General features: G+C 52.1%; 2 protein-coding genes across 2 annotated transcripts; one reads left to right on the top strand and one right to left on the bottom strand.

Annotated features, from left to right (window-relative positions):
- Nucleotides 1–153: 153 nt before the first annotated feature.
- Nucleotides 154–2709, bottom strand: IUM83_09185 (methionine sulfoxide oxidase MICAL3 protein; the record flags this gene model as incomplete). The annotated part of the gene is made up of 1 exon (XM_067933608.1): nucleotides 154–2709. The coding sequence occupies one exon, from the start codon at nucleotides 2707–2709 to the stop codon at nucleotides 154–156; it is 2556 nt and encodes an 851-aa protein (XP_067799907.1).
- Nucleotides 2710–3358: 649 nt separating this feature from the next.
- IUM83_09184 (putative SNF2 family helicase/ATPase and F-box protein) lies at nucleotides 3359–8153 on the top strand (the record flags this gene model as incomplete). Its single annotated transcript, XM_067933607.1, has 3 exons — nucleotides 3359–3960; nucleotides 4017–8060; nucleotides 8123–8153. 3 exons carry the CDS (start codon nucleotides 3359–3361, stop codon nucleotides 8151–8153), a joined length of 4677 nt encoding a protein of 1558 aa, XP_067799828.1.
- Between the last annotated feature and the right edge of the window lie 14660 nt (nucleotides 8154–22813).

Genomic DNA, 22813 nt, shown 5'->3' with positions numbered 1-22813 from the left:
TAATCTCATCAGTGCATGTCTACTAATGTGGAGAATGAGCTTGGTTTCAAGAAGCTTCTCGGAGCAGAAGACTGGCTTACGCGCACAAGGCTATCCATCTGTAATTATCAACCGAGGATCTTGAAGGATAGCTGTCTACGGAGACTCACGCAGTCAAATCACTCGAGGGAAGTGAACGACGTAGCGCGACTTGGGGTCTGCGGTGTACTTGTGCATGTTCTTCTTCATCTTGTCGCGGTGGAGACCCGAGAGACGCTGCACCACGCGGTACGAAACCTCGCGATCGGCCAGAAGCTGCTTGTCGTCCTTCTTATCGATTTGCGTGATCATCCACACGGCATCCAGCGCACTCAGGAATCCACGACAGGTGCCGACGCCTTCGTGCCATACTGGCTCCAAGAGAGAGTCGCCGATGAGACCGACGTAGAGCTTGTTGCCGTGCGATGTGAGGATACTGGCAGCCTTTTCCGCGCGACTTAGAGGGCTGAAGTCCACCAGGCTGACCCGTGCGAACTCCGTCTTCTTGGGTATGCCTACGAAGTTGATGATGCTATTGACGAAACTGTGGAGGGCCCTTGTGTTGATGTTGTCGTCTTCGACTAGATCGGCCGAGCTTGGGTGGTTCAGCTTTACGACCTGGTGGTCCAGTAAGTTCTTGCACTTGGGCGTCATGATGAGGTAGTGCATATCGCCTCGGGAATAAACAACGTTCTCCAGGTCGATGCCGACCTCGCGCATCTTGTTCAGCATCTGGTGCTTCAGCTGAGTCGTCCACGCGAACTCCTTAACCTTCGTTTCGTCGGGCGTCCCCAGGTTCGGGAAGTAACAAACGATTCCGAGAGACTCGGTGTTACAGAACACAAAGCGGTTGATACGGGCAGGCTCGGCCAACTTGTCGTTCACGCCGGTGGCACCTAAAACCGCGGTGAATCTCGTCACTGGGATCTGGGGATTCGTCTTCAGGGTGTAAAAGGGTTTGCTGCCAGTTTCCTCCAACCCAGGAGCGATAATCGCCTCGAAATCGACCGAGTGGACTTTAGCACCAAGCAGCAGTGCCACCTTGAGCAGAATGACCTGCAGCAGACGAGTGCTGACGTGGAAGTACGTTTTAGATTTGCAAAAGTCCCGGAACAACACCTTGGCGCCGAGAGCCGCCAGATCCTGTACGACCCACGGCCACAAGTGCAACATGTTTTCACGGCTAAACTTCGTTCGTTTCTCCAGAACAATCACGTGACTTCCGAGCAGCGCCAACTCCACCGCAGCACGCAGACCAACAGGACCAGCGCCTACGATGCACACGCGCTTGTTGACGGCAGGTTTCTGCTTGTACAGGTCCGTGTTGAACCGTGCATCCAGCAGCTTGAAGAATTGTTTCTGGCGAAAACTAAGCTTGTTGTACACAGCTGCTTTGATGTGGTAGTACACATACCAGGGTTCCTCAACTGAGATGCCGTTGAGGCCGCAGTCCTTCAAAAGCTTGTCGAACGCGTCAATTGTGTCCGTCAGATCTTCCGCCAACTCGAAAGCCTTGAAGGCGTCCAGCACTGTCGGGACCACCTTCGCCTGAAGGTTCCCCAAGCTGGCCGAAAGTCGGTCAGATGAAAACTCGACCATCAAATCAATATCGCAATCCCCCGAGTCACTCGACCACTGCGCACTTGAAGGTCGACGAAATCTTCGTTTATGCTTGTTGTTGCCGTCCTCACGCACGATCTGGCCGATCAGAGCCAATCGTGCCGAAATTTGCACCATTGATGCTTCTGTGAGCTCAGTTGTTAGGCATGCCCGACTAACTTGCTCCAGTAATTCCAACATCTTCATTCGAGTCTGCGAGCCACCACGGACGACTTCGTCGCTGTAAGACGAGGCCGGCTGAGAGCGCGACGACTTCGTGGCATCGCTACTTTCGTGATCCCCAGCTTGGCCGCGTTGAAGTAGTTGCGTTAGTTTGTTGCCCACGCGGTCGATGCGGTCCGCAAATTTACGATGCGGATTCTTGCTGCCTGCCACTGGTACTGCTTGGGAGAACGAAGAATCCATTACTGCAGCAGCATCGGCATCGGAGGATATGCTGCCACTGTGGGAGACATTCTCGTCACCAAACTGCGCCATGGAGTCCAGCAACTTGACTATGTTTAAGCCTTCTTCAACGTCGGTGGACCCACCAGCGCCCTGCGGGAGTGAGTTTTTGCGAGCTATCGCCATTTCTTCTTCTTCGACAAGGAATCGCCTCACCTTCTGCCACGCCACCTCCCTTGCTTTTCGGACGCGTTCCCTGCGGCCGAGTGGATTCCTCGGCTTTATCGTTGCCGCGTTGCCATCGATTGAAGAAGGAGTCGAGCGAAAGCGAAAACCGTGCAGTCTCCCAGGTTCATCGTCGCCTTCATCGGCAGAGCTCTCGCCGCAGCTTTCGTCCTCCCGGTAGATGTCGTCGAGGTACTTTTCCCCGACGTCAATCGCCAAATAGTCCAGCAGTTTCCGTCGATGGTGCGACGCCTTGTCGTGGATGTCTACATGTAGACCGTCGAGCCGTCCAACCGAGGCCGTGCCAGCCGGGCCGATGAGACCTTCGCCGATGTACACATCCTGGCGGTCTGGACGAACGGTCGAATCGCGAGACCCGTCATGAACAGGAGGCCGTCGACCCTGCAGACGCAAGTTGTGCAGCACAGCTGAAGATGACAGCGTGACTGCCCGGTTAGGCATGCGTGACGAGGATATCAATACCGATTTGATTTCCTTGTCGAGCGCGAGTTGGGCAGAGCAGCGTGGAAGTTGGAATGGGGTGCTCGCGCCAGCTAATAAGCCCCGATGACGATCTATCTCGTCTTCGTCACGGGCTCGGTCTTCTCACGAACTACGCCAGCGGACTAAATTAGTCGCCGCCGTGACCTGGTCGGGCAAGACAATGCGCGACTCAAACCACCAGTGCAGCCATGCCCAATATCGCTGAACGCTGGAGCTTGTGCGGAACAGAACGCGCGCAGACGTCTGCTCCAATATACCATTTGAACAGTGTCGTCACGAGGTTCCGTCCACCTCTCGTGGACGGCGGCAGCAACGAGTTCGTTTTACCAGACTCTCCACCACAAAACCCAGCGAACGATGAATAGCAGGCTACAGCCGTCTAACATACGTACATCCTCAACGCACGGGACAGTCTCCACCTCCTCTCCATACATTCTCAACACGTACACACTTTTAAATACGGGAACGACCCAAGAGCTGTCGCCTTTTTTTTGCCTACTGGAGAGTCAAAACACCCGCTTTCACGCCTCCTCTGACTTCCCGGTCGCCCAATCCGCGCCATTCCCCCAGAAGCCATTCCGCACTCGCACGCGCGCCCCGAGCGGCCATGGCCAACGCGCGACTCAAGCAGGCGCGGCGCCGCGCGTCCGCGCGCGCCGCCGCCGCCGCGCAACACGCAGACCTCGCCGCGGCGCACACGCCGCCGCGCTCCGCGGCCGAATCCGGCGCCTCCACGCCGCGCCACGAGCCTTTTCCCGACGCGCAGAGCGAGCGCGAGGCGCTGCAGCGCGCGCTGCTGGAGCGGCGGCGCGCGCTGGAGACGCAGCTGGCGGCGCTGACGCTGGGCAGGCCGCTGGCCAGGGAGCCCGCGCCCTCGCGCGCGCGCTGCCAGCGCGACTTCCTGCTGCAGGAGATGGAGTGGATGGCCGCCGACTTCGCGCAGGAGCGCAAGTGGCGGCTGCGCAGCGCCAAGGCGCTGAGCCAGGCGCTGGTGTCGCACCTGGACCGGCAGGAGGCGCGCGCCGCGCGGCAGCAGAAGAGCGAGCAGCTCGCGCGCCGCCGCGCCGCCGCGCGCGTGGGCCGCGACGTGAAGAAGTTCTGGAGCAAGATCGACCGCGTCATCGCCTTCAAGGTGAAGCTGCAGGCGGACGAGCTGCGGCAGAGGCACATGCAGCGGCACCTGGCGCAGCTCGTGGCCCAGACGGAGAGGTACGCGCAGGCGCTGGCCGCCAGCTTCCAGGGCGGCGGCGGAGGCGGAGGAGAAGAGGAAGAGAGGAGGAAGAAGAAGGAGAAGAGGACGCAGACTTTGAGCTGCTGGACGAGCAGCAGGACGACGAGACCACCATTGAAGAGGAGGAGCAGAGGAGCGGACCCGTGTCGAGGCGCCAGGCGGAGCAGGAGGTGGCGGCGCTGCAGCAGGAGGCGGAACTGTCCATCGACGAGCTGCGCGCGCGGTACGCGCACGCGCTGGCGGGTGCAGAGGAGGAGGAGGCGCCCGAGTCGGACCAGGATGTTGACATGGCCGACGAGGAAGAAGCAGAGGCGGGCGACGGCGACTTTGTGCCGACACGGCGCGAAGAAGAGGACCAGGCTGACGACGAGACGACTATCGAGGAAGAGGAACGGATGAACGGTGGCGCCTCGCCGTCTCAGACGGCGGAGGAGTTGAGGCTACTGCAGGAAGAGGGCGACATGTCGATTGAGCAACTTCGAGCCCGATACGCTGCCGTGTCTGATGACGAGGACGGTGATGGCCACCAGAGCTCCCAATCGGAAAATGGACGCGACGCTATAGAGACACATAGAGAGCAGGAACGTCCTGAAGATGACGATACAAAAGCGGACGTGGTGGATCTCTCGGCTTCGGCAACAACAGACACGTCGCCGGCAAGAAAGAGTGGATATAAGCGACCTTATCTACTGACGTCGCGGCTAGATCTGCGGGAATATCAGGAGGCTGGTGTTAATTGGCTTATCAGCATGTGCGAAAGGCGGATTAACGGCATTCTCGCAGACGAAATGGGCCTTGGCAAGACCATCCAGACAATTTCGCTCCTGGCCCATTTAGCGTGCGCTCAGGGGCTGTGGGGCCCCCACCTAATTGTGGTTCCAACCAGTTGTCTTGTGAACTGGGAAATGGAGTTCAAGCGGTGGTGTCCAGCATTTAAGGTTCTCACATATTTTGGATCAGCAAAGCGGCGAAAGGAGCTTCGACAAGGATGGTCGAAGCAGAATGCATTTCAGGTTTGCATCACCAGCTACCAGCTTGTGGTGCAAGATGCGCACTGCTTTAAGCGCAAGAAGTGGTATTACCTTATTCTGGACGAAGCACACAATATTAAGAACTGGAAGAGTTTGCGCTGGCAAACATTGCTGACATTTAGCTCGCAACGGCGGCTTTTACTCACAGGAACTCCGTTACAAAACAATTTGCTGGAACTCTGGGCTCTTATGCACTTCCTCATGCCGCACGTGTTCGCGTCTCGTAAGGAGTTCAGCTACTGGTTCCAGAACCCTCTAGCGCTCATGGTGGAGAATGGCAGTGATCCAACTCAGCAGGGGGATAATGGAGTCGAAGGCGGCAAGGACTTAGTGACGCAGTTACATGGTATTATTCGTCCGTTTGTTTTGCGTCGGTTGAAGAAAGACGTGGCAAAGCAGTTGCCAGGCAAATTCGAGCACGTGATCAGTTGTCAGCTGTCCAAGCGCCAGCGATTTTTGTATGAGGATTTCATTTCGCGTAGCAGTACTCGTCGCGCAATGTTTGGGCGCGGAAAAGGTCGCGGTGCCAACTTTATGAGCATGATGAACGTTTTGATGCAGCTGCGGAAAGTTTGTAACCATCCGGATTTGTTTGAGCCGCGTCCAATCGCTTCTCCGTTGGATATGCCTAGTATTCACGTGCATGTGCCGTCACGGTGTGGATATTTAATTGATGAATTCGTAAACGAGCGTCCACGTGTGGCACTTTGGGCGGGAAATAATTTGCCAGGCTTGGAGTTGTTGGGTAGTGAGAAACACACTTCAAAACGACGGCGAGAACTCTTTTTCTACGACGTGAGTGCACCGCTGCCTGCTGATACCGTTGCAACGGTGCCGACGGCGTACGAGGGGAAGAAAGACCTTGTTCGGAGAATCATGAAGCTGGCGGCGAAACGCCGCGAGTACTGGGTAGACAAACGCGCTAGCGTCGCGCAGATTCAGAACATCCACATTGGGCTCTACCTGGATGAGCCTGTATTTGGAGATGCTCTTATCCGAGCTTGCACGATGCCAATGTTCATTTCACCAGCTATGGAAGTGCATATGCATCGCGCTAGACCCTTTCTCGATGCTCGCGAGCCGACGCAAGCTCTTCAGGCTATGGTACGCGATCCCGAGGAGAGGTTAGCTTCTTTGCAAGCGGTCGTGAACAAGTCGGTATGCTATGTACCGAAAGCTCGCGCTCGACCTGCTCGTGTTATCTACGGGGGCGGTGGTTTCGTATATGATGACAACTTCGTTCTTTCACGCAGAAACCAGGCTGAGGAACTCGAAGTAAGGCACGCCCGCCCCATTGCCACGCGCATTTTGGCTCCATACCACAACTCGTTTAAACGCACACAATTGTTTTTCCCGGACAAGGCGTTGGTGCAGTTTGACTGCGGTAAGCTTCAGCAACTAGCCGTGCTCCTGCGCACACTGAAGCGTGGTGGCCACCGCTGCCTCATCTTCACGCAAATGAGCTCGATGCTGAATATCCTTGAAGTGTTTTTGAACTTGCATGGCCACACATATTTCCGTTTGGATGGTGCGACGAAGGTGGATAAACGACAAATGCTCATGGAACGTTTCAATCGCGACGAGAAGATATTCTGCTTCATCCTGAGCACGCGAAGTGGTGGATTAGGTATTAACCTCACAGGTGCAGACGCTGTGATCTTTTACGACTCGGACTGGAACCCAGCAATGGATGCGCAGGCACAAGACCGTGCCCACCGCATTGGACAGACTCGTGATGTGCACATCTACCGACTTGTGAGCGAGCACACTGTGGAGGAGAACATCCTTCGCAAGGCGCAGCAGAAACGACATTTGGATTTCCTCGTGATGTCGGAGGGGCAATTTACAACAGATTTCTTTTCAAAAGCCAGCTTACGCGAGCTTATGGTCGGTAGTACAGGCGAGGAACCTGAGGATATTGAGTCCGAATCTGAAGTGGAAGATGAAGGCACCGACGAGGATGTGGATGATGACAACGAAGTGACGCTTGACACCGTGGAAAATGCAATGGCGCAGCTGGAGGATGAGGAGGATGTTGTAGCGATGAAGGGGGCACGAGCAGAGTTTCTGCAGGAGCAGAACGAGTTTGATGAAGACGGAGGTGGTGGGAATACAGTCGCGTCCCCAAGGTCGAAGGTTCGACTTTCTCATTCAGGTGACGCAGTGTCTTCGAGACCATCAACACCATCTTCTAGCATCGCGACAAGTGACAGGGGTGATGACGAAGAGGATGAATTCGGTAATGATGAAACAGCAGAAGAAGATACAGCTGAAGAGGTTGATGCGCCTGTAAGGAAAAGAAGCAGGCGTGACTCGGGAACTCCTGACGCGTCGGAACACGATGAGAGTATGGATGACGACGATGATAATAATGACGACGTCAGCGCAGCCACGTCAAATCGCAAACGGCAACGACGGAGCTCGAAACACACACGGAAAACGTCTAAACGCCGTAGGATGTCAGAACCACAAGATCATCATGGAAAGAACGGCGAAAAGGTTCGCGAGAAAGCACGTGATGCTGCCGAGGAACAGAAATTGCAGGCCTGGAAAGCCTCAGTATCCTCACTGCAAGGGTTTGAGGACTCGCTCAACCCAGTGGACCGCTACGCTCTTCACTTCCGTGAAGACATCGATCCTCTGTATGCATACACTCCAGCTCAGCAAGCGGAAGCACTTGCTGGAATTGACTCGAATCCATCTGCGCCAACGCTGCTGGAGGACATCGAACAAACGGAGGCAGAAAAGCGGGAGGAAGAAGTCCGCCTTATCGCTGAAGGTGAGCTTGTGGTCGGTCAAATGGATGAGGATGACGAAATCGATTCCGAGCAGATGACTGAGCACTACACCGAGCTGTACCGTCGTGAACGCGCGCACGTGCTCTTTGAGCGACGCAAGCGTCTTCTAACTGGGGAAGCTTGGTCCCTCATGAAATGTGTCAACACTGGCCAGCCGTTTTACTTCAATTCTGACACCCGTGAAGCAACGTGGGAATGCCCTCCAGTTTGGGCTGCTAACGATCAATTCAAAAGCGCACAGAAGAGAGGGTATGAAGGTTTGCCACCGCCTGCATTACAACGTGTGATGGCGATGTTGTCCCCGTTTCCAGAGCGTCACCGTGTACAAATGGTTTGCCGTAGCTGGCACACTGCTGCACAACACCAATCGTTGTTTGTGAAGGTGTGTGCGAGCGACTTCGAGCCTGGATCTCCTGAATCGCTGGCGAAAGTATTGGCGGAGGTAGCGCCCGGCGACACGGTTCTTTTCGGGGCAGGGGTGTACCAGCTTGAGGAGCCTCTGGAAATTTCGAAATCATTAAGATTACTGGCAACTCCAGACTCTCACGTAGAGCTGCAAATGCGTTCATGTCGTGCGCAACTTCGTTGGAGTGCTCGCGGTGGTGTGATTTGCGGTTTTCACTTTTCACGAACCAGCAGGACTCCTGATTCCTCTGCGCTGGAGATTACTCCTAGCTCGGATGCCAACGAATCGGCGCCCGCGGTAAAGGAAAGCAGGCGCGCGATGCGGAAGAAAGATAAGAAGCTGGCGAACTGGCAACACTTGCTAAGTGTGGTTGGAGACGGACAGCTCCGTGTGGAATACTGTGAGTTTGATGGCAATGGTCTGGGGAACGCCTGCGTGTGCGTATGGGGCCGCAGTGAGCAGAAGAAGAAAAAGAGAAAGAAGAAGCGAGGAGTCTCTTCAAATGTAAGCACCCCTCTGGTTGCTACTCCAGTTTCGACTACTCCGACGGCCGGCACACCGCGAGAAACGACACCAACTTCTACAACAGCAACCGCGTCGGCCGTGGTTACGACAACGGTTGCTACACCAAAGATCGCGGCAACTGCCGTGCCACCAGCTTCTGTAACACCGCGCGTTACTACACCAGTGCCCACGGGCATTACTCCACCCGTGCCTCCTGCATCAGTCCCTGCAGTACCAAATGCCTCTACTCCAGCGACGACGACAGCGCGGATCACCACACCTGCTGCCGCTGTTACTTCATTGAGTGCCGTAGTGAAGGCCTTAACTCCCGCGACGACTGCTTCAGTGGTAGGGCCCGCCACAGCTCCTGCGGAGGCAACAACGACACCTCACGTCGCCACACCAGTGACCGCTACGTTTGTGACCAACACCCTCCGCTCTACCCCACCAGGGGTTACGCCAGCGACTACCACACCGCGGATTATTGCAGCGCCAGCTACTGCGACGACATCAACGAAAATGGTCCCTGCAGCGGATACGTTGTTGGTGCTTCAAAACTGTCGCATTCGAGGTGCTGGAAGCTCGGGCGTGCTTCTCATGCGCGGGTCGCTGGTGATGTCAATGAACACAGTGGAGGGCAATGGACACTCCGGGGTTACGGTTCTCGGTGGACAAGCGCTGCTCCGTCGAAACAAGATTCAACGAAACGCACGGTTTGGCTTGCGGCTACTCTACCACGCTGGCAATGTGATTGTAGAAGATAACGTGGTGTTTGGCAACGCATGCGGGAACTTGGATGTGGACAACTCGGGCCGGCGCTTCGTTGTTCGTTTGAATGACATGGACAAGGGTAAGAAGTCGACGGAGAAGCTGCCGCATTCGCATGGCAAACTACGCTTGAAGACATATCGTGTTTTGGAGAAGGAGGTACCACGTCGCCAGCCCAGTGCCCCAAAGCCCGTTGTTGCCAGTGCCATGAGCGAGTACTGGAGAAGGCAACTGGCAGGTGCAGGTGGAGCAACAGCAACATCAACGTCTTTAGGGTCGGCACCTTTTACAGCCGCCTCAGCTAGACCCGTCATCACGGCAAACGCCATGATGGCTGCTGGAATCCCTATGGGCTTCATGCGGCCTGTAGTTTTCCCTCCAGGTGCGCACGTCTCTCACCTGCCGATGGCATTTGCGTCACTAGGCGCCAAGCCTACAATTCCAACCGTGACTTTGAATCGATCAACAACGACTACGCAGCCAACCACAACAGTAGCGAACCTACAGCGTACTGTTAGCGCCCCTGGTATTGCAACTGCGGCCGCGAGGAACGGAGCTCTCCATACGCCTACGACGGTAGCCACTACGACGGCTACGAAAAGTGGAGCGTTACCTACGTCTACGAGTGTAGCTACTACTATGAACACTGGAGCGTTGCCTACGTCTACAAGTGTAGTTACTTCGACAGCAGTGAGCACCGGAGCGTTGCCGACGTCTACAAGTGTAGCTGCTTCGACAACAGTGAGAACCGGGGCGTTGCCCACGTCTACAAGTATAGCTACTACGACAGCTGCGAAGACTGCAGCGTTGCCGATGCCTACGAGTGTTGCTACGACAACTACTTCAATAGCATTGACTACAACTTCCCTTATCGAGCCCCCGAAAAAACGCCGGAAACGTCGGCCTAAGACGGAACAGATTATCGTGGGCGGACGAGAGATCGTACTGCGCGATACTTGCGAGAAGGTCACGGAGAAGGTGGTGAAGCCACGCCGTCCCAAGGAGCAGCAGCCACAGACGCCGTCCATTGCGCCTTCCTTATTGCAGCAGATGACGTCTCCGTCAGCGCTCCAACTGAAGTTTGCTCCTGGATCAACAGCTGCAGCAGTGGCAGCAGCTATGAGTGCAATGATGGCGAACACGGCGAAAATGCAAGCGGTGGCTTCATCTCAGCTACAAACTGTGGGCTCAGTGACGATGACTGCAAATGCTGCTACACCGAAGCCTGCAGGTTCAACGACGTTGCCGGTGGCAGCGGGTCTTTCAGCCGCAGGTGCAAGTCTTGCAGCGGCAAAGCCAGCAGTAGCCACGGCGTCGTTGACGCAATCAGCAGCTCTTTCGGCCGTGGCCGCGAAAGCAGGAGCGGCGAAGCCAGCAGTGACCGCACCATCATCTACACCAGTACCAGGACTTTTGACCACTATTGCTCCTGCTGTAGCGGCAACACCAGCGGTTCCAGTGCTACCTGGCACGGTTGCAAAACCTGTCGTGGCGAAGCCAAAAGAGTCAACAAAACCAGGCGAGAAGCGAAAATTAGAGGCTGCTGATACTGAAGCCAAGCCAACAACACACGAGAAGGCGAGTGCCGGCACTACCAACGGCCAGACAGCGAAGAAATGATTAAACACTTCGACCAAGTGCAGATTTGCAAGCTGAACTTTGATGATAGACGAGAGCACAGAGCATGAAATGCAACCTATTTAATTCACACTAACCTCGTGATCCGAAAATGTCTGCACCCTGATCGCGGGTTTTATTGACAGCAAGCCGTGAAAACCTAACAATACACGACACAACTGTGAAGTTCCCGTCGCCGCTGCGGGTTGAAAGCGTGATGGAGTTTGTCGTTCGCGTTGGGGTCAATCTCATTTTCTGCATTCGAATGCATCGTGTGGCTAATAGAGCACAACACTCGAATAGTCTTCATTGAGTCTGTATCCGAAGAACCATCGCATAGCCGGCTGTGTCGCTCGGTGATCATACTATTGTTGATGTTGATTGTGTTTGTCGAGGAGAGCATTCACACATCAAACCTTGCGTGTAGTTCTCATCCTGAATGCGTGGTGAAGACACACCGGTGGACACTTGCGACGAGCGGCGTGCCTGTGCCTGACGATTATCGATGTGGGTATTGCGCCCGAGTGGATTCACCCGCGAAATATGACCCGCAATTAGCAGCTGCTGGGGATTTACAGACGATTCAACTCATCTACCTGCTTTACCCGAGGAACTGCGGCGATGCGCCAAAATGACGCATTTATAAGTATTCTCCCAGCCTTATACCAGGTAGTTGTGTCTTGACGCCCAGCCATGTCAGAATGCTGTATGTATCCAGGTTTTTGGTTTACACGCACACTTCCACCATGCCGACGTGGGTAAGTTCTCTTCACTTGTATCATTGCCGGACGATATGTTCGACAGAGTGAGCTCACTCACGTTTCTTCATCTGGGAATTCATCCACCTGTCAAGAAGCTACCATCTTTGATGGCCTCACCAGCCTCAAGTCACTCGTATTAGCCTTACTTTTCTCTCTCGCCGAATTACCGTCATTTGTTTGCGAAACCTCGAGCATGTGATCCTGACCAATCTCGTCAACATCGATAACCTCCCGGACCTTACAAATTTGAAGAAAATCCGAGCTATCATAGTGACTGATCGTGCGACTTGGTGTTGCAATGGATTTATTGGCGACTGCAACCTGCAGAGCCCTCACTGCAAGGTTCATCCGCTGTGGGGAACACCTGCCGCGTCGTGTTTACCTGCGAATCGAACGGATGATTGGCCAACCCAAGGAACGCTCAACGTGTTAAGAAATTCTCACGTAGCGTATGCGGCGAGCTCATCCTGTCTGGTAACGCTGAAAACTTCCGGCGAAAAAAGGAATGGATGAGTGCAACGGCGCGTTATATCGCTGGTGTGACCTGTCAAAACACAAAAAAGCGATGTGATACAATGCTCACTTTACGGGCATTTCATGCACGGAGAACCCGTTTCCGATTAAGATGCGACGACTACAGATACAACACAGAGTTGGAGATCCTTGCGACCCTGTGACTGAAACGTGGCTTAATTGCAGCAACTGAAGGGATCTACTGTCATTCTACTATGTAGAAGGATTTAGCTCGTACAAAATAGCGATGATGGTGTAGGCCTCTTGGGTGCATCAGGATATTAACAGTTTTTCTCTGTGCACGTACGCACAACTCCTCCAAGTTCCCTAAATACTATGGCCGAAGCGGTAATTGCTCTTCAGGCTGATGTTATCCATAGGTGCCCACACTGTACATTTATCTCGATCGCATTCTTCAATTAGCAAGTGCGTGCGCGCTGGGATCTGACGTGAAAAGGAAGGAAGGGTACGACGAGGTACGTCACCGACGAGGCGACGACTTCAGGCCGTGGAAGTAGAGTCCGTTGTCTGGGCTCCAATGCCTAGGTTGGAGCCACACAGGAAACCCCAGCTGCCAACTTGAGCTGGGGCCCGAGACCATCACACGTTTTTCTGCGAGCAATATGGTTACCATTTCGTACGAACAATCATGCGTGCGTGATTGTTCGTGCTCAAACCCGGTACCGGTACTTCCTATTCAAGTCTTGTTGAAGCACCGGCGTGTGTTCCCTCTCTATTAATATACAATGCAGGTGCAGTACATGTACACCTTTTCCAGCCCAAGTTTGTCAAGAGCAACTTACTTTCACCAAGAGCAAGACCAAGTTCTTATTTGTCGCTGAAAATACATAACTGCCTAAGTTTGTTCAACTTGAAAAAATATGCGATTAACAGTGGCAGTTAGCGACGGCATCGGTTTCCACGGGCAGTTCTTGTAGGTCGCTCCCCACCTCGCGCTCAAGCAGGTCAGCTAGGTAACGCAGAGTGAGATCGGGATCGTCACGGAGCTTGTCCAGCAAAAACGCCAGGGCTGGGGGGGGGGGTCATCTTGTAACCTCTTATGTACCACCACGAGGTCAGATGTACACAGGCTCTTGCTGTGCAACGTGACGGCACACCCAACTTCTTGCGGTTGTACTTCACGCCGAGCTCCTACGCAACCGCCTCCCACACACCGCCTCTGCGAGCGGACTCCGCGACCCGCATCTTGACCTCGAGCGCGTAGCGGTTGTAGATGGCTGGCATCTTGCGTTGGGCTGCTGCGTGGAAGATGAGAAAAGAAAAACTGAGAGCTGGTCAGGACCACCCGCTATGCAGCCATCGCTCAAGGCACAACGTGAGCTTTGGCAGCCACTCGATTCCTAAGTTGGCGCGAAGCAAGTCGGCAAGTAAACGCGCGAAACACAAGCATGCGAAGTCCTTGGCGGCTCGAAGTTTGGCGAACGCATCGCCTGTACGATCTGATAGGAGACCCTTCGAGATCAGCTATTAGAGCTAAAAGGGTTTTGCCGAAGTTGGTCTTGCCCTTTATGGCATTGGATTTGCTCTTGACAAACTTGGGCTGGAAAAGGTGTACATGCACGCAATACATATATTATTATTATGTGTATATGTATTGCGTTCATACCAGTACTACAGTGGAACTAGCCTCATTCATGTAAAGGGTCATCTTTTGAATTGTACAGAATTTGAGATTTCCTACAGCAGACATATCTCCTAAAGCATACCCCTCACTAGCCAATCATGTTCAGCGGTGCGTCCACCTCACCACACGTGATCTCCTAAATGATAGCATGTAATGCAACAGAACCGAGCCAAAACAGCCAGTTATTTTTCAAAGAGCGAGCAGAATGCCGAGGTCCTCCGAAAAAGTGGCAGATTTACTCGTGGTTCATGCAGCGTGACTTCATAGCAAAGCAACGTAAGTCGGGGACAGCCTCCCACCTTAATGCTCGTGCAATGAGGGCGTGAGCTACATTGCTGCCGGAGGTTGAGGAACATCTCATCCGCTGCAACTCTACGTAGCGAAGGGAGTGACAGAGCTTGCAAACGTATCGGTTGACCGCGGTATCGATACACGGACTACCGACGAGGAAGAAGCCTAACTACGTGAGTACACGTGCATCGTTGCATTTGTATTTATTATAGGACTGTTCTTGTGCAGTGTACCTGTACATCTCGTGTACAAGTGCAACGCGACAACTTCAATGTTCCTGGGGTATCATGTAGGAATTCTCAAATTTGGTATAATGCAGTCGTGATGTAACTGGGCTTGTTTGCACTGTCGGCGTGGGTTGGAGACAATGACACGATCATTGCTGGTCAGAAGTGCTGCCATGCAAAATACTGTCGTCAAATTGCGGAGCATATGGACACATGTTCTGTATTGCATGTGCATGTGTACAGTACGGTAATCAGTTCCTCGACCCTACAGTTATTAAAAGTTAGTATCGGATTAGTAGCCTCAACGACTCTTGATTCAAGGCCTACACAAAGTACAGTGGGTCTCTCCATTTTCGATAGGGCGGACCATATCAAATCTTCGGGTGCATAATATTTACAAAATCAAAGCAAACGTAGTTGATGGAAACCATTGTTAGTAGAGAGACCTCAGGTACATCGTTGAAGTTGGTGAACTTCTTGAACTCAGCAGTTGCCCACTGGGCGAGCTTGGCAAGATTCCATGTTGGCTCCATGGCAGTTTTGGCACAAAGCTGGCGCTTTTGGCCCAGCGACAGAGTGGGATGGTAGCTGGGGGGGGGTGGACGTGACATTGCGAGTCTTAGGGGGAAAAATAATAAGGCAAATTGGGTCGAAGCGGCTACCCGCCAAGATTTGAATAGAAGTTGGCGGGCATGTCATCCCTCCCCGAGGAGGGAAAAACCTATCGATGCAGAGCGTGAACCCCATTGTATCCACCATCTTCCGATTTGCCGAGCATAAGGTCTAACAGTTTATTAGAGGTCAGTGGGCGCGGAAAAACGGGGAGACCCACTGTATATGTAAGTTACATAGCGTTACATAATGTAACGCATTGCGCGGAGCACGTAATTTACGATACGTATTACGGGACGACTTACAAGGCGAAGTTTACGGGGCGACCCGTCAACTAACAATTGCATTTAACAGGCGATCCAGTTAAGAAGAGGGAAAAAAGGGCCCAAAATGGGGAAAATCGTCGAGCCAAGTAATTGCGGTCTTTATTTTCAGGCCGTGAAACTAGCATCATCAGATAGATCGATATTTCAAACCTATAAATATGATGTCTTTATTCACTTGAACGCAGCTCACATCTTAGCATGAGCGCTCGAAAACAGCGCCTCCGCCTGATTGCCCTTAGTGTGAATGCGATGCATGTCTAAATTCGGAAAACGAGGAGGTAGAATGGTCGGCATTGCCCCATCTCTTCACAATGTGTCCCCATCTCTCCAAAATGTGTAGCTTCGTCTCCACAAGGACGGCAAGACGGCGGTGGGCTCGTGGCAGGGTGAGAACAATTTGTCCATCGCGCAGTTCGGCAGGGAGAGCGCGCAGTAAGCACCGCCTTCGGTCCTTGCACTCGGTCTCTGTGGCTCAGGTAATGAGCGGATAGATTCCGCCACCAGAGTCTTCTCGTCCCCCCTCCATTTGGAATTCTGCGCCACTGAGAAATCCCCCCTCCAAGTTGGAGGTGCGATTCCAACGCATCGAGACGTGCACGCAGGGATGGCAAAAAATTTTTTTAAATATTTTTATCCGTGATAAAAATATAATAAAAATATTTTTTCATTTTTATTCGTGTAAGTACGAAAATAAAACACTTCGGTTTTGTATCGGACACAATCTGACAACCGCGCTCTATTAGGTGGGGTCCTATATATTTGCAGACGTGCGACGCGGTCATCTCGCCGTCCTTGCACACGCGGAAGGTGGGGAAGCAGTCCACGTCAATCTCCTTGCAGACGCTCTCTAGCTCCTCGATGCTCACTTGACGGCCAGGAACTCGTTCTCCGTCAGCTGCGTCACCTTGGGGGGTCACCATCTTGCAGCCACCGCACCGCGGCGCCGAGAACTGCACGGTGGTCGGCTGCTTCTAGCCGATGTCGCCGCATAAGTCCTCAGGTGTCTTGACCTCGATCGGCATGGTCGGCTCCGCCACCTGCGGCGGCAGCCCACTCGTCATTATGCGATGAGGCCAGTATTCAGGTAGTTACTGTGTTATACGGTGCTCCAGGCAATCCGTTTCAGCGGGGTTTGATATAAAAATGGTAAAAATTCATAAAAATGAAAATAAAAATATTTTTGATATCTTTATTTTGAAAAAATCCTTCCATATTTTTTTTGCCATCCCTGGTGCACGTGGCCGACCCGTCTGTACCACTATCAAATGTCTCATACCTCCAAATCCCTACAAATGCTTCAAACAGCGCTACAGTGTAGTATCGGCATGCTGTTTGCATGCCTTGCCATGGCACAACCAGTGCAGCTACGAAAGCCGGGCTTGATTCATTCGTCATTAGAAATTCTAGTTATGTTCCGACTAAAATTTCATTGAAATAGGACAATTTCCGCATTTAATTTTTTTTTGTTTCCCCCCAAAAAGTCCCCCTCTTAACTGGATCGCCTGTTAACAACGAGTGACCATGAAGTGAGTAGCTGCTCTAGACTACACAGGAGAGTACGGACTTTAAATTACAATATTTTGTATCATCCAGCAGTTGCGCTAGGGTATATCCCCGGTTTCTCAGTGCCGTCATTTTATTAACAGCGGTCGATTGGTAGATTTTAGTATCACCGTGCTACATAATCGTCGCTGACAGGCGCGGAATAGCATGACCAGGCTTGAGGTATCACAAGGTATTAATAGCACGAAAGGTAGAATATGAACCTCGTGACTTTTGCGGGGTTCACGGTATCACGAAAGCAAAGTTGGTTGAATTACGGTGGAAAGTAGTGCATCCATACTCGCCTATTTCTATCACAATTGGACCTCAGTATCACGGTGATGCCGATCTACCTCTGTTAATAACGCTTAGTAACTCTGCCTTAGGTCTACTGTACGTGCAGTCTCTCGAACGGACACCGGAAAATCACGCGACAGCTCTACGCATTCCTAAACAGACTGTTCGCAGAAGTGTAAAGGCATTGCAGTGCCATTTGCACAGTCTTGTGCTAAGACAACCGCAAAGCCCGCATATCTGCACATCTGCACATCTCTCATCTCTAATCACGCTTCAAGCTTTTACGAGAACGCAAAACGTGTACACGTCCACCCCGCCATCGCTTGGACCGAGTCAGCATTGTACAAGTTGCAATTTTCCACAATGGCAGCAAGACGCGTTTCGATTCAGCAGTTATTGCTCGCTATTTTACTGGCGCTGGTGGTCTGCACCTCATTCTCGTCGGCAGCGAAATGCACGCCCAAGAAGAAAGGATCGGATAACCCGGCCATCACCCCTGCAACTGAAGGAACTGGAAGTGACACGGCCGATACGCCTTCCGTGGTGGACAGCAATTCGGACACTCCTGCTCCAGTTACCGAGTCAAGCAGCTTTGGTCAAGGAAGCTCTTTTCCGACGCAGGCCTCCACAGACGGCACGACCAACTCCGGCACAGGTACCGGTAACTCGTTCAACTTCCAGTCGCCGATTGACGCAAGCAATGCCGGTCAGGGGAGCGAAGCTGCCCAGATACCCGCGACTGAAGAATCGTCGGGCGGTGATGTCTCCCAGACGGACTCGAACTCGACTTCGAGCGGCGACCACGCCAGTTTCGGCAAGGTCACGTCGGGGAGCGGCAAGTGTGTCAAGGGCGACCCCACCACGTACGTCACACGAGCCGATGTGGACTGGGTTTGGGAGAACACCTTGTCGAAGACGGTGACCGACTTCAAGAACCTCATTTTCGACCAGCTCGTGACCAACAAGGGCAAGCTTAGCTACTGCGTGCGTTGGGACAATGACCAGAAGCTCACCAAGAAAGTCGCTTCCAAGTTCGAGGCCATGCTGGAGAGGCAGATAAACCTCTGGAACCGCTGGCTGGTGGGGTACGAGTGCTGGCCGTTCGAGAAGATCGAGATCTCGATCGTCGGGTATGCGGTGCGCGACAAATCCATTATGGACTGGAGCGATAACTCGCTCGGCATGATCTACGATGGTATCTTGGATGCCGAAGGAAGCCCCAAGTGTCCCGATGAGTGCTACAAGCACCTGGACCAGGCTGCGAGCGCCGACACGAGCGGGTGCAAGGGCAAGCCGTTCGACATGTCGCTGTGGCCGTCGACCAAGCCTGGTGAGGGCGCTATTGGCATGGGAGGAGACTGGGGCCAGCGCGTGGAGGTGAATGATATGTTGGCCACCATGGACCAGAGTGACATGATGGTGCTGGCGCACGAGATGGGCCACGGCTTTGGTTTGTCAGATATGTACGTTGACAAGAACAAGCCCGCCGGCTTCCCGTCCTGTGTAATGGACAACGACCTCAAGTTCACCGACGCTGACGGCTGGCTGCTGCGTAGCGTGCTGGAGAACATCAAGTCTCGCTACAAGTTCAGCTAGATTGGATTTATCTAGGTCTCTGACATAGAGCCTGCCCGATGTTTGTGAGTAAAATGCACACAAGGATGTTAAGTGTTCTTCTATTCAGTTTTCTTTATGTTCTTTTATAACAGAAGAATAATGTTGCGCTACCGCCAAACCAGTTTTTTTGGGTGATCAAATGCTACTCGTTATGACGACTAGTAGGCTGTAGCACCGTAAAAATAGCTGGCAGGATAAAATTGCCTCGAAGAGCTACCACAAACGATTACTTTTTAAAGTAAGAAACACGTTTAACAGGTTCTTTTAAGCACCTTCATCCTGTATCCTGGGCTGCTCATGTCATATACGGGTACGATCGAGGATAAAAGGTGATTTCTTCTGTTAACGCCATGAGAAAAATAACATGTCTTCTTGAAAAAACAAAACGCTCTTTTAACATACCTGAATGTACGTGTTCGTCGTTGAGGCTTGCTAAATATTCTTTTGCACGTGTACAGTGCAGGTAGGGGTAATAAACGGGGATATATTATGGACTAATATATCCCCGTTTTTATTGGACTTCTGTGCATTTTAAACTAGTCACTTCCAAAAATACAATTTCGTCTGGTTACTGTTCCCTTGGTAGAAGTACCAACGCCCGCCGAAGGCGGGTCCTGCCGAGTGAGGCCTTTGAGATACCGTTTGCAACCGGAGCGGAGCAGAGGTTTGCAATGATCGGCGCGTTTGCCGGAGGAGTTGCACTGCGAAGTAGGTTTATTCGACCAGGATGCACGGAGCGTCGCGGAGGTCGTGCGTTCCGCGGTCGACCTGAGCAGGTTCCCGTCGAGTACAATTGACATTGTTAGTTCTAAATGACTAGTCGAGTACGAATAAATGACTAATTCGCATCGGACTGTTGCAAGTGACTAGCTTTAAACTCCACCCGTAATAAACCATATCGCGTTGAAGATTTAAAACAAATGCATGACAGTAGAAAAGCTACTACGTTCGCTGCTCAATCGGATTCCAAATTATGTAAGAAGGAGGACCGGTAATAATAATGTATGTCCGATCTATCTATATCTGACCAGTTGGGTGGGCTGGAGGCCCCAAGTGCCGAAAAATGCCCCATAGTGTAATGAGGGGTATCAGAACCCGGTCCCGAAATGGGTCGGATAGCCACAGCGCATCCCCACCAGAGCAAGCCTCAAGCCTGGTGTGTGGGTTCTGGTGGCTTAAATCTCTCTATCTATATCTGACCAGAATTCCGAACTAAAATTAAGCTGGCGATGGGACGGATTTCTGCGTCATTGTCTGTAGCTTCGCAACGGAAGAGGTGCGAGGCGGAGAAAGACGAGACCCCTTTTTCCGCGGGGTCGGAAGTTGTCTAGATCTAAGCATTCTTCGATTTAGCTGGTAGCCAACACCCACACTTAAGAATTTACTATTGTACAGAAGGTATTATACTTTGTCGTCAAATAGTATTCATATGAATTGTTTTACTACTGTAAGTATTACTACTAATACATTTAATATTAGTGTTACATTGATACTACTATATAGTAGTAGTACTACTTGAGTGAAAAACTCGCCTTAGTTTTATCAGAAATGGGATCTCTGCGCACGAATCTCACTAACTCGGGCACCGTACTACGTCGTTTTCTTCGGTTTGACAACTCACATCGACAAAGCAAAGTGTCATTGCATTGGCTCGGAAGGCAAAACCAAGATTTACAGTTAATGATCCTTGTGCCGTTTCAACGGCGCAATGTCAGATAGTATGCACTTAGTGTGGTGTCAGCCATCGACAAGAGTATCATCCACAGGTGTGCTAGCAGCCAGGAGGTTATTTCCCTCTCACTCCTGTTAATACCCTCGCACTGGTAGACAAGAGGTTATGTATGTGCACTGAGGAGAATGGGTATCGCGACGTTGCTCGCGTGCGAGAATCATCAAAGCACCGTACCCAAAACGAATATACAACTAGCAGTACCCTCCGACCATGTAATGAGCAGTCACTACAGCCTTCACCTCAGGGAAATATATGAAAGGATGTAGCTTCACTTAGCACTGCAGCCGCCACATTCCAACAAGAATATGCGTACCGAATTTGAGATTTCCTGCAGCAGACACATCTCCTAAAGCACAACCCATCACTAGCCAATCATGTTCAGCGGTGCGTCCAGCTCACTACTCGAGATCTCCTAGATGACAGCATATAATGCAGCAAAACCGAGCAATAAAAAACAGCCGTGTTGCAAAGAGAGAGAAGAATGCCGAGGTCTTCCGGCCAGCGTCAAGGCAAGACGGGGACGGCCGTCACCGGGAAGGCCCCCCAAGAAGTTCCTGCGTGTGGCGGTGTCTTACCGCTTTAACCCTTTGTCTCTAGGGGAGGATAGTGAGTCTCCCGCGCGTATTAATACGGGTAGGCTCAACTTTGAAAACAAACTTTGAACGCTACAGAACTCGAATAGACAAGCAAAATAGACGAAGAGAAAGAGGAAAACCTGGAGAGTACGCGGTTTTTTCCTTGGTTTGATTCGAGTTATGCATCATCCCAACATTGCTGTCGGAATTTAGACAAATCGATAAAAATCACTACATTTTTTGTTTTAAGAAAACTAGAGATGCCACGGAGAAACGGCTTAGTACAGTAGAAAGACGATCACTTAGAGAGCTAGACGCAACTTTGAGATACTTGAAATGAGCAAGAATCGCATCAAAACTTGCCAACGAAATTTTCCTCAAAATACCTCGAAAATGTAGGCCAAGATCGTCAAATCTCGGATTTCGTATCCGCGTATCGTTTTTGCTATCCATATGTAATCTTTTACAAACTTGCATGCTGTAAAACCTGTAATTGTGCCCCCTCCCTTTAATAATACCCCGCCCCAGAATTTTTAAGCAACTGGGTGGGGACTTGCAACAGTGCCCCATCCCTGTATTAGTACCCCTCCTCTGATTTAAATGATCAGAATTTTCAGATGACCGGAGCAAGAATCAACTTTACTGCTTAACAAGGTCTCACCGGATTGGTTCGATCTCTCTCATTGGCAAATTTGAGTCGCGACAATGAAGCGCACGTTCACCGTGGAAGAGAAGTTGGCTGTGGCCAATGAGCTGGAATCGTCGAGTATCGGTGCTGTCACAAACTTGACAGGAAGACGTTCGCAAGTAGTGGGAGCAAAAGCGAGAGCTTCAATTTGTGAACAGCGGGAGTTATCCCCTTCCTGGTGGAGGGCGTTTCGTTGTCTCGGGTGAGCTTGAGTTCACGTTGCTTGGGATGATCGAGGAACGGCGTAGCTCTGGTGCCCGGGTCACTTGGAACATGATCGTCCACTGGGCTACGAACTGGGTCACTGAAAACGCTGGAACAGCACTACAAGTTTTCAACAGGTGGCTGAAAAGCTTCCTAGAGCGTAATAATCTTGTACTCCGCCATCCCACGAGCAAGTCCAAGCAGTCTCCAGAAGCTACGCGTTCATCAACATCATCGGAGAGGCTGATCTCAAAGCAAGCACATGCGGCTTTTCGGACTCTTCCTACGACTCTCACTTGACTACTATAGTGCCCCATGCCTTTAATTGTACCCCACCTTTAATAGTACCTCACCCTAGCATGGGGGTACTAACGGAGTGCCCCATGGGGCATAATTATAGGTTTTACAGTATTAAACTATCCGAGGCTGCGCGTACGGGTAGGATTGTGCCCACGCTACCCGTACGCTTTCAGCCTGGAGACAAAAGGACTGGAAGTCATCACCTTCTTGAGCCTAAGACAATGTCCGCACCTGTTAAGAACTTCTTTCCTATGCTTTCAGTAGCGAACCAGATGGTGAAAAAGCGGCAGATTTACTCGTGGTTCATGCAGCGTGACTTCATAGCAAAGCAATGTGAGTCGGGGGCAGCCGCTCACTTTAATGCTCGTGCAATGAGG

The sequence above is a fragment of the Phytophthora cinnamomi genome (genome assembly GCF_018691715.1).
Source record: "Phytophthora cinnamomi strain GKB4 chromosome Unknown Contig3, whole genome shotgun sequence".
NCBI classification, from domain to species: domain Eukaryota; phylum Oomycota; class Peronosporomycetes; order Peronosporales; family Peronosporaceae; genus Phytophthora; species Phytophthora cinnamomi.
This window is presented reverse-complemented; position numbering and strand designations above follow the sequence as displayed.